This window comes from Anolis sagrei, chromosome 3, assembly GCF_037176765.1.
Source record: "Anolis sagrei isolate rAnoSag1 chromosome 3, rAnoSag1.mat, whole genome shotgun sequence".
Lineage (NCBI taxonomy): Eukaryota > Metazoa > Chordata > Lepidosauria > Squamata > Dactyloidae > Anolis > Anolis sagrei.
The window spans coordinates 264,329,382-264,342,262 of record NC_090023.1 but is presented as its reverse complement, the minus strand read 5'-3'; the positions used below and the strand labels follow the sequence as shown (position 1 = coordinate 264,342,262).

General features: G+C 40.3%; 1 protein-coding gene across 1 annotated transcript in view; it reads left to right on the top strand.

Annotated features, from left to right (window-relative positions):
* Positions 1-3,495: 3,495 nt before the first annotated feature.
* Positions 3,496-12,881, top strand: part of LOC132770425 (cytochrome P450 2J2-like) — a 17,467-nt gene continuing 8,081 nt past the window's right edge. Inside the window, exons 1-4 of the mRNA XM_060767364.2 lie at positions 3,496-3,681; positions 6,041-6,203; positions 7,936-8,085; positions 12,525-12,685. Of these exons, the coding sequence (XP_060623347.2) occupies positions 3,511-3,681; positions 6,041-6,203; positions 7,936-8,085; positions 12,525-12,685 (645 nt within the window). The 5' untranslated portion in view covers positions 3,496-3,510. The remainder of the gene's footprint in view (positions 3,682-6,040; positions 6,204-7,935; positions 8,086-12,524; positions 12,686-12,881) is intronic.

Here is a 12,881-nt window from a genome sequence, read left to right as displayed (position 1 = left end):
ATGAACTAAAGTCTGAAACAGATTGAGCTGTATATTACAATTTCAAACAATTAAAACCATTTGGTGTGCATACCAGATAAAAGTATTCTGTTGCAGAGGCTTTAATAAAATGTCATGTTTTAACTTGATATATGTTTTTTGAAACCTTAACTATGAAAGAAAATCTATTTCTTTTATTTATTTATGTATTTATGAAATTTATATGCTGCCCTTCTCACCCCGAAGGGGACTCAGAGAGGCTTACAAGTTATATGTAAATACAATATGTTATATTATTAGAATAGCACAATATTCGTACCATACATTCCCATATTGTACTATACCACTATACTGTAATATTATTAGTCATTAAGTTCTTGTGGGTTTTTTCAGGCTATATGGCCATGTTCTAGAGGCATTTCTCCTGACGTTTCGCCTGCATCTGTGGCAAGCATCCTCAGAGGCTCACCTCACCTCTGAGGATGCTTGCCATAGATGCAGGCGAAATGTCAGGAGAAATGCCTCTAGAACATGGCCATATAGCCCGAAAAAACCCACAAGAACTTAGTGATTCCAGCCATGAAAGCCTTCAACAATACATTATTAGTAATGTTACATGAAATATGAAATTTATAATTATTATGTTGTATTATTATTAGTATTATATTGAATTATATTATAATATTATCAATATTACATGTGTAAACAATATATTATATTAACACAGCACAATATCAGTATTATATATTACTATATTGTACTATATCACTATACGGTAATATTATTAGTAATATTACATGTAATCTGAAATACATAATTATTATATTGTATTATTAGTATCATATTGTATTACATTATAATATTATTATCAATATTATATGGGTATACAATATATTATGTTGTTAGCACAGCACAATATCAGTATTATGTATTACTATATGGTACTATATCACTATACTGTAATATTATTAGTAATATTACATGTAATATTATATATATATATATATATATATATATATATATAATATTGTATTATTAGTATTATATTGTATTACATTGTAATATTATTATCAATATTTCTTTATTTATTTATCGTGTCATCAGCAACCAAACATTTGTATTACATTTTTAACAAAAACAAACAAACAGACAAAACGCACAACAAACAAACAAAACAGACAAAACAGACAATTATCAATATTATATGTGTACACAATATATTATATTGTTAGCACAGCACAATACCAGTATTATATATTACTATATTGTACTATATCACTATACGGTAATATTATTAGTAATATTACATGTAATATAAAATATATAATTCTTATATTGTATTATTATTAGTATCATATTGTATTACATTATAATATTATTATCAATATTATACGTGTATACAATGCATTATATTATCATCATAGCACAACATTAGGTACAATATTAATACTATAATATACTATATTAATATATAAGCCTTAAAGTGCCAGTTTGAATAGCAGTAAAAGTGAAATAGCTCTTGGTCTGCAACCTTTCGCTCCTTTTATGTAGTTATAAGCAACACTGACACTCATTGTCACCATTACCATCCATATCCATGTTGTAATTCATTTTGTTGCTCTTTGCCCGTATTGTTGCTAGTCTTTATATTAACAGTGTTGTCTCACTACCTCTGAGGATGCTTGCCATAGATGCAGGCGAAACGTCAGGAGAGAATGCCTCTAGACCAGTGTTTCTCAACCTTCCTCATACCATGACCCCTTAGTACAATTCCTCATGTTGTGGTGACCCCCAACCATAAAGTTATTTTCGTTGCTACTTCATAACTGTAATTTTGCTACTGTTATGAATCATAATGTAAACATCTAATATGCAGGATGTATTTTCAGTCACTGGACCAAACTGGGCACAAATACCTGATATGCCCAAATTTGAACATTGGTGGGATTGGGGAGGATTGATTTTGTCATTTGGGAGTTGTAATTGCTGGGATTTATAGTTCACCTACAATCAAAGAGCATCTTGAACTCCACCAATGATGGAATTGAACCAGATTTGGCATACATAACTCTCATGACCAACAGAAAATACTGGAAGAGTTTGGTGGGCATTGACCTTGAGTTTGGGAGTTGTAGTTCACCTATATCCAGAGAGCACTGTGAACTCAAACAATGATGCATCTGGACCAAACTTGGTACAAATACTCAATATGCCCAAATGTGAACACTGGTGGAGTTTGGGGAAAATAGAACTTGATATTTGGGAGTTGTAGTTGCTGGGATTTATAGTTCACCTTCAATCAAAGAGCATTCTGAAGCCCACCAATGATACAATTCAGCCAAACTTCCCACACAGAACCCTCATGATCAACAGAAAATAGTGTTTTTTGTTGGTCTTTGGCGACCCCTTTGATACCCCCTTGCGACCCCCGCAGGGGTCCCGACCCCCAGGTTGAGAAACACTGCTCTAGACCATGGCCATGCCTCTAGACCAGGGGTCAGGAACCTTCGGCTCTCCAGGTGTGGTGGACTTCAACTCCCACAATTCCTTGAGGCTCGGCATTCGCCCCAAAGGCTTACCTTGGCCCAACGAGGTTTGTTTGGCTCTACGTTACGCTCGTCTCTCCCCCTTTGCTGTCCGTCCTCCATGAAAAAGAGCCAAACAAACCTCGTTGGGCCAAGGTAAGCCTTTGGGGCGAATGCCGAGCCTCAAGGAATTGTGGGAGTTGAAGTCCACCACAGCTGGAGAGCCGAAGGTTCCCTATGCCTGCTCTAGACCATGGCCATATAGCCCGAAAAAACCCACAACAGTGTTGTCTCTATTTTTTCCTTTGTAGCTTCATCTAAAATAAACACTATGTAGGTGCAGACCATTTCCCCAAAAAACGGAACTCAAAATCTACATGCAACAAATTAAATGGAAACAGATACATAAAGCCAAAACATTCCATAGTTTAAATTGACCGTAACATTTAAAACAATTTAAAATAAACAAAACAACTTATAGAAAATATTTAGAAAGATATTAAACTTTGCTGCTGGCTGCCTCCAACTCCAGTGAAGTTTCTCTCTCTTTGCAGCATTATGACTCTAGTCTTTGCAGGATCGAGACCTTGTTGGAGTTCTAGTATAGAGGGCAGAAGGCAATATAGAGCAGAAAGCAATCACAATATCATGTGAAGAGGAATTTGCATAATCTTGAACTGCATATGTCTGTTATACAATCATAGAAAAAAACAACAACCCAATTGCTTATGTAAGCTATGTAAGATGACAACAACATTTTTCCTCCTTCCTCTGGCTCATTTTCCTCCTTCTAAACCCCACCCTATGTTTCATTGTGGCTTACAAATTGCTTTTTAATAGGGAGGCAATCTAAATAAGATAAAGCTTGTTAAACAATGTAATGAGTTAAAGCAAGTTTATTATTTTAAAGCTCTCTCACACACAGAAATTGGCGGAAGAGCATCTGACCTCCTCCTTTCAACCTCTCCCATCGCAGGTTGGAAAGAATAAAAGAGAAGTCTGGAGAATGGAGGCAGTGCGGGTATTTTTGATTGCTTTCCTTGTGGTTCTTCTGATCTTGTACTTTTGGAGACAACAGCGATCACTCCGAACTTACCCCCCTGGGCCTCTTTCACTTCCTTTCATTGGAGGCCTATGGCGAATTGGGTTTGGATATCGTGAAGATACTCTGATAAAGGTACTTCTTTCTGAAGAATTCACCAGTAGCACAATAAGCTGTGTAAGATATTTAATGGCATCTTCTTATCTCTTTGAGATGTCTGAGTGCTGTATGTGAAAAAAAAAAAACAACCTTGAATGACCCTCTAGTTCAGTGTTTCTCAATCTGGGGGTCGAGACCCCTGGGGGGTCGCAAGGGGGTATCAAAGGGGTCACCAAAGACCAACAAAAAACACTATTTTCTGTTGATCATGGGGGTTCTGTGTGGGAAGTTTGGCCGAATTGTATCATTGGTGGGCTTCAGAATGCTCTTTGATTGAAGGTGAACTATAAATCCCAGCAACTACAACTCCCAAATGTCAAGGTCTATTTTCCCCAAACTCCACCAGTGTTCACATTTGGGCATATTGAGTATTTGTACCAAGTTTGGTCCAGATGCATCATTGTTTGAGTTGTAGCCCCCGGTGGCGCAGTGGGTTAAACCCCTGTGCCAGCAGGACTGAAGACCGACAGATCGCAGGTTTGAATCCGGGGAGAGGCGGATGAGCTCCCTCTATCAGCTCCAGCTCCTCATGCGGGGACATGAGAGAAGCCTCCCACAAGGATGATAAAAACATCAAATCATTTGGGTGTCCCCTGGGCAACGTCCTTGCAGATGGCCAATTCTCTCACACCAGGAGTCACTCCTGACACGACAAAAAAATTGTTTGAGTCCACAGTGCTCTCTGGATATAGGTGAACTATTGCTCCCAAACTCAAGGTTTGGGAGCCCACCAAACTCTTCCAGTATTTTCTGTTGGTCATGAGAGATATGTATGCCAAGTCTGGTTCAATTCCATCATTGGTGGAGTTCAAGATGCTCTTTGATTGTAGGTGAACAATAAATCCCAGCAATTACAACTCCCTAATGACAAAATCAATCTTCCTCATTCTCACCGATGTTCAAATTTGGGTGTATCAGGTATTGGTGCCCAGTTTGGTCCAATGAATGAAAATACATCCTGCATATGAGATATTTACATTATGATTCACAACAGTAGCAAAATTACAGTTCTGAAGTAGCAACAAAAATAATTTTATGGTTGGGGGTCACCACAACATGAGGAGCTGTATTAAGGGATCATGGCATGAGGAAGGTTGAGAAACACTGCTCTAGTTTGATATGGACAATTATTTTACCTTCTACTCCAGTGGTTCTCAACCTTCCCAATGCCATGACCCCTTAGTACAGGTCCTCATGTTGTGGTGACCCCCAACCATAACGTTATTTTCATTGCTACTTCATAACTAATTTTGCTACTGTTATGAATTGTAATGTAATTATCTGATATGCAGGATGTATTTTCAGTCACTGGACCAAATTTCGCACAAATACCCGATACGCCCAAATTTGAATACTGGTGGGGTTGGGGGTGATTGATTTTCTCATTTGGTAATGCTGGAGTTGCTGGGATTTATAGTTCACCTAAAATCAAAGAGTTTTCTGAACTCCATGAATGATGGAATTGAATCAAACATGGCACACGGAATTCCCATGACCAAGAGAAAATACTGGGAAAGTCGGATGGACATTGACCTTGAGTTTTTGGAATTGTAGTTCACCTACATCCAGAGAACACTGTGGACTCAAGCAATTATGGATCTGGCTCAAACTTGGCACAAATACTCAATATGCCCAAATGTGAACACTGGTAGAGTTTGGAGAAAATAGACCTTGCCATTTAGGAATTGTAGTTGTTGGGATTTATAGTTCACTCACAATGAAATAGCATTCTGAACCCTACCGATAGAATTGGACCAAACTTTCCACACAGAACCCTCATGATGAACAGAAAATACTATGTTTTCTGATGGTCTTTGGCGACCCCTCTGACACCCCCTTGCGACCCCATAGGGGTCCCGACCCCCAGGTTGAGAAACACTGTTCTACTCCAAGATCAGTTAATGTTAAAAATATAGCTGTCTTAGGACCCTTCTGTACTGCCATAAAATCCACAATATCAAGGTAGATAATCCACATTATCTGCTATGAACTGGATTATATGAGTCTACACTGCCTTATAGTTCAGTTCAAAGCAGATAATCTGGATTTCATATAGTTATGCAGAAGGGGCCTTAATCATAACAAGGGTGGAGACAAAAGAAAGAAAGAAAGAAAGAAAGAAAGAAAGAAAGAAAGAAAGAAAAGTGCCCCCCAGATCCATTTTGGAAAAAAATCTCTCAGTGGTTTAAAAAGTGTTCAAAATGTACTGAGAATTTCCAATGACTTTTATTTCAATTATTCATGGCCTTGTGTGTTTTTGATTATTCATGGCCTCTAAGATAACTTGATTCATCTAGTGAAACATTTCTTTCTGATATTTTGCTCCCAATGGCAGCTGGCAAAACAATACGGAAGCATTTATACCCTATGGGTGGCAAATTTACCTGTGGTGGTACTGTCTGGATTCCATGTTGTCAAAGAAGGACTGGTCAATCACTTGGAAGAATTATCCGACAGGCCACTTACTCCTTTCTTTAGAGTAATAGGACGAGGGAAAGGTAAGTTATGAAGAAGCTACATTAGACCTTTCTTTAGGGAAAATAGTTAAGGAAGAATGATTACAGTGTTGGATCGCTTTTCGCAGACTCGTTTTTTTCATCAGTTTTTGCCTCCCAGTTTATGAATGGTTGCCCAGAGCGGCGCTCTAATTCTGCCTCCCGGCAACGATGGAGTGTGGAAGGGGGTTTTGCCCTCCCCCTCGGGAGAGAGGCAGCCAATCAAGAGAGACTGAGAAGCAAAACAGACATAGCTAGCAAAAAAAGTGCACAGTGCTTTTAAATCTCTCCTATACAGTGTTCCCTCACTGCTTTGCATTTCGCAGACACACTGTTTTACGGCTTTTTGCCTCCTGCAACAATGGTGTGTGGAAGGGGGTTTCACCCTCCCCCTTGGGAGAGAGGCAGCCAATCATAAAAAAAAGAGAGAGGAGATACAAAACAGTATGTAAATCATGGCCTTGTGGCCACTTTTTTAAAACCAACCAAAAAAGGGGTTGCGGTGCCTGTGCAGGTACAACTGCACCAGGAGCTCCAGTTTTGTTTGTTTTGCATTTAATGTTTGTTATAGTCCTAAGTTTCAGGGAGTCTGCAGATAGGTGGCTTCTTTTGGCTGCAATCATAGGGCAAGCCACCTGTCAATTATAGTTAGGTTCCCTGGTCCCGCCCCCTTTTTGGGGGTTTTTGGAGGGAATAGGAGCCTTTTTAGTCAGTCCACACAGAGAAGCCTTTCGCACAGGACATAATACCAAGAGCTCCTGTAGAAAGCTTCATCTTCTACAGCTTGGCCAGGGAGAAAAGGCCCCACATGGCTGAGGATTTTACAGCCTTGCAGCTCCTTTGCTGAAGGACTTCAGCCAGCCATCACTGAAACCTGAACGCCTTCTTTTCCCATGGAAGTCTACAAAGCTCTGCTTGGTAAGGGTCGCTCATGGAAGCCAGACGCAGTTGGTCTGTACTTGCCAACAGAGGCAAGTACAGACTGCCCAGATTAGAAGTTAAGGATTTCCCCATTAGTTAATTACAGTTAAGAAGATAGTGCCTGTTCCCAGTGAACACAATTGCAAGAGCCAATAGACTGTTAAGAAAGCTTGAAAGTACTTGTTTGTTTTCATTAATAAAGAACATTGTTGAACCTTTAAGCAATCTAAAGACTCTGTTTGGGGGAATCCAAGGACCTTTAATCTGAGGCAGCCCCGGCGTCCCGTTGGGCACACAGAATTCATGTCCTGTCTACAGTCTTATGCACAGGCCCAGCGTGCGACAGCACAGTGCCTTTAAATCTCTCCTCGCTTCTGTCTCACCCTCGGAACTCGATATACATATATAGCATCCCTACTTCACGGATTTTCACTTTTTGCGGGTGGTCATGGAACATAACACCACAATAAGTGTGCTCTGAAAAAGCTTCAGCCTCTCAGAATGTGGTTCTGCTACTGTTCTTTTAGCTCCTTTCCTTCAACCCTTTTAACACTAAGAATGGGAGCTCCGGAAATACCAACTGTAATGTACTTGCCAGCTTTTTCTGACAGTGACTCCTCTCTGTGTCTCACCGTTGTAATAAGCAAAGACTGGTTCTGTATCAAGTCAGCAAAGGACGCGGTTGATATTAAAAACATATCCAATGTATGGATATATTTGCATATTCTGTAGTAAAGGTTGCCTTGTTTTGACTAGCAACTTAATTATTTTGGCATGAATTTTGTACCTAATAATTATATTTGGATGCCTGCAGGTGTTGCACTTTCAAACGGTCACACATGGAAGCAGCAGAGACGGTTTGGGCTACATTCGCTGCGGAAACTGGGATTGGGGAAAAAAGGCATGGAAAGCCAAATCGAAGCAGAAGCCCAGCAGCTTGTAGAGATATTTGCACGTGAAAAAGGTATGTAGTATTAGGCAGGCCTGTAACCAGAAAAATAATTCGGGAGGGTTTGAAACATTTTTTTTTTAGCAAATCATGAAGTATAGGTTCATAACAAAAAATAATTTAAATTATAAGATTAATTCTATATTTTTATATAGACTTAAATTAAATTTCTTTTTAGTTGCAAAGTTGCAAGTCTTAAAAAACCTAAAAATCCGTCGACCATGGTATCCTTCTGGGACGCCTCGCGGGGATGGGTCTTGGAGGTACTGTTCTGCAGTGGCTCCGCTCATTCCTCGCGGGTCGGTCTCAGAAGGTGTTACTGGGAGACTCCTGTTCAACCCCACAACCTTTGTCTTGTGGGGTTCCTCAGGGTTCAATACTGTCTCCCATGTTGTTTAACATCTACATGAAGCCGCTGGGCGAGATCATCCGGAGTTTCGGAGTCCGATGTCATCTGTACGCAGATGATGTCCAACTCTGTCACTCCTTCCCACCTGCTACTAAGGAGGCTGTCGAGGTCCTGAACCGGTGCTTGGCCGCTGTAACAGTCTGGATGGGGGTGAACAAATTGAAATTGAATCCAGACAAGACAGAGGTACTCCTGGTAAGTCGCAAGGCCGAACAGGGTATAGGGTTACAGCCTGTGTTAGACGGGGTCGCACTCCCCCTGAAGACGCAGGTTCGCAGTTTGGGTGTGATCCTGGACTCATCGCTGAGCCTGGAACCCCAGGTTTCGGCGGTGACCAGGGGAGCATTCACACAGTTAAAACTTGTGCTCCAACTGCGACCGTACCTTGGGAAGTCTAACTTGGCCACGGTAGTCCACGCTCTGGTTACATCCCGTCTTGACTACTGCAACGCTCTCTATGTGGGGTTGCCTTTGAAGACAGCCCGGAAGCTCCAATTAGTCCAACGGGCGGCAGCCATGATACTAACAGGAGCGGGGCGCAGGGAGCATACAACTCCTCTGCTGCACCAGCTCCACTGGCTGCCGATCTGCTACCGGGCTCAATTCAAAGTGCTGGCGTTGGCCTTTAAAGCCCTAAACGGTTCTGGCCCAACTTATCTATCCGAACGTATCTCAACCTATCAGCCCACCAGGACCCTAAGATCTTCTGGGGAGTCCCTGCTCTCTATCCCGCCGGCTTCACAAGTGCGGCTGGCGGGAACGAGAGACAGGGCCTTTTCTGTGGTGGCCCCTCGGCTTTGGAACACCCTCCCCATAGAGGTAAGATCAGCCCCCTCGCTGATGGTGTTTCGGAAAATATTGAAGACATGGATGTTTAAACAAGCATTCGGTTAATCCGTTGCAACGAATTATGATGACTAAAGGACTGGTAATCATGGACGATGAATTTGGATTGCGACTCCAGTTACGAGATGCATTGGATGGTTATTGGTGGCCCAATAATTTGTATTGTATATGTGTTTTATGCTTTTAAACTGAATATTGTTGTTTTTTAAGTGTTGTAAACCGCAATGAGTCGCCGATTTAGGCTGAGATATTAGCGGTATACAAGTGCATTAATAAATAAATAAATAAAAATGACACTTAAATGGTAATTTTGTGGTTACATAAGAATACCTCTGTTGGAAACACTTGAAAACTGTGTTAATACACTTTGGCAGAAATCAGGCTCCATGGATAAACTTTGGTGGACACTCGAGAATGCAAGTTCAGTTTTTCTGCATGTGTAACCTTTTTCCATTTTCTACACCACAGGTCAAATTCTTCCCATCTTGAACACACTCATTGTAAAGTTCTGTGCACTTGTTCGAGTTGGATTTAAAATGGCCACAATTAATAGGGAGGAACACTTGCAGCTCCTGAACAAATCCTCTGTGCTTTGTAAACCTTTCTTGAAGCTGACTGCAGAAAAATTCAAGAAATGGGATGAACACATTTAGCCTATAATATTCCATTCGTATTGGTGAAGTTGCTTGCATGCTGCTTTTACAATTCTGCCTTGAACAGATGTGAGGAATCTTTCACAGATTCTATGGACATCTTTTCTAAGAAACTGTTGACATGTCGCTGATGTTTTGCTAAGCTTAAGAGATGTGACAGAAGTTTTTTTTCATGTTACTACAAATTCAGCGTTCAGAACAACTAAAAGAAGATGTCCAGCTTTGAAGAAGTCTCACTGTTGTGTAGAAGACTCTCTTTTAGTTCTTCAAGTGTTTTCACCACCACACTGTACAATTCAACAAAATGTAAAACTGCGTCACGTTGCTCAACCTAATTGGTTTCTCAAAGCAGCAACAAGTTGTTTACTATTGATTCAGGGGAACAGCTTTATATTTTTTTTCAACAGTTCTATTTTGATGGATGATGCTCTGAAGAAATTGCACACAGATGATATTGTTCCTTGGCAGTTTCTGACAGGTGGAATGCTGCAAGTCTTTGCTAAAGCTATATCTAGTGAGTGAGTGCTGGAGTGGATGCAGACAGCCATTGGAGACTAATGCAATATCATTGTATGTGCTCCATTAATATGACCACTCATATTAGCAGCTCCATCATAACCATCATAACCCTGTCCACACAAGTATTGCAAGTTTAGCCCAATTTTCCCAGTGTTTTCAAAATAATGTCTGCAAGTATTCCACCTGTCACATCACTTATGTTCAGAAAGCCTATAAAGTCTCCTCTTATTTCTGCAACTTCGACATCAACATACCTTACTGAGAGCAATAACTGTTCTGAGGTACTCACATCCAAAGTTTCATGTGCCAAAACAGAGAAACACTGTGATGCATTTCATCTTTCTACAATTTTTGGACTATCTTATCACCACAAATGTCTATTACTTCATTTTGTATTTGAGGACTAGTACACTGGGCATTCATACCTGCGTCTTTGAGATGACATTTCAGGTCAATGTCTCCTGATCTGGCATGAGACCTGGCCCTGAAATTAGTATCATTGTGCAAAGGTTCTTTACAGGTAATAAAGCACATAATGTCGTTCGATGCACTTTATCTCACCCTTCAGTGAATTAAATCCCATTGTTTTTCCCATCCAAACCACCCACCAGATATATCACCCAACTCATCCATCTCACCCTGGGTTTTAAAAATCCTATTCGTTATATTTGGCCCTGCCCACTTGGTTATTATTTTGTTTATTTACGTTTTAGTTTGTGTTTATTTTATATTATTTTCTTTCATTTTTTGTATTCTATTTGTTGTATTAATTTATGATTTTATGTTGTATTCATAGAATCAAAGAGTTGGAAGAGACCTCATGGGCCATCCAGTCCAACCCCTGTCAAGAAGCAGGAATATTGCATTCAAATCACCCCTGACAGATGGCCATCCAGCCTCTGTTTAAAAGCTTCCAAAGAAGGAGCCTCCACCACTCTCTGGGGCAGAGAGTTCCCCTGCTGAACGGCTCTCACAGTCAGGAAGTTCTTCCTCATGTTCAGATGGAATCTCCTCTCTTGTAGTTTGAAGCCATTGCTCCACGTCCTAGTCTCCAAGGAAGCAGAAAACAAGCTTGCTCCCTCCTCCCTTTTGCTTTATTGCAACTGTTGGGCTTGGCCTCGTGTTAGCTACTCTGAGTCCCCTTGGGGAGATGGAGGCAGGGTATAAATAAAATTTAATTTATTAGTTTTATTAATAGGTCCTGAATCATTGTTTCCTCTTGAAGCCAGTTTTTCTCAGTCACTAAGGACAATAGTTTCCACAATTGGCAGAAGTTTATTTTGTTTTCTTCTGCTGACTTCTTATTTCCTTTATAATCAAGACATTTTCCATTGTGAATTAGCAAGAAATTTTCAGCCAAGCACAAGTTGTTCTGATAGTACATTGTTTTTTTTCTTTTGGTGTCCACTGAAGACTTGTATTGCATTTTCTCATCATGCAGATGATTTAGCAACCAATGCACAAGCTTCTGATGACCACCTTTACCTGCAACTCTAAACACCTCACAGTATTTACAGAGTACAACTTGTAGATGAAATGAGTAGGCTAACCAGGGAAATGTGCTAAACCATTTGGGTTGAAAACTTAGGTGCCTCTTCTTATTCACAGGAAATACATATCCTGGCAATTGATTCTGTGAATTTTGCACTAATTGAGCTTTCACTTGGTCATCAGAAGCAGCCTTGTTCATATAAAGTCCAAAGTCTAACACTGACACAGCTTCTTGCCTTTATTCCTGTTCCATGATTTCTTTGGCAGATCTTGGATTAGATTAATTTTGGGGATGGTTTGAACCCCTAACCCCCACCCCCACCTAGAGGACTTGTATTAGATGTTGGTTTGGCCACTTGTCTCAGCCTATAGAAATTATTGTATGGCCTGTTCTGGAGAGGAATTGAGCATATTTCAATTAATTTGTAATGCAATAGTAAACTCATGGAGATGTCAACAATTTATCTTCACCCAAAGAAAGAACAACTCCCACTATGTTGTTGAATTCAGATTAACATAACTTTTTTTTTTTACAGGGCAACCATTTGATCCTTCAATGGCCATCACAAATTCCGTCTCCAATGTGATATGTGCTGTGACATTTGGACAAAGGTTTTCTCTTGAAGATGAACACTTCAAGAAATTAATCAAAGCCATTGATTTTGTTTTAACAGCCACAGGAAGCTTCTCTCAAGCAGTAAGTGAACTTTTTCTTATCCACTAAATTAGGGTCCTTCCAGACATAGCTAAATCCTGGGAGAAACTGGGATATTAAATCCCAGTTCCTACCGGGATTTAGTCCCCAACCCAAACCCCAGGCTTTGGGGGTGACTACAAGACATCTCAGGTAAAACCGAGGCAGGCCGCAGGTTAAAGGCCTGCCTGGAAGAGCC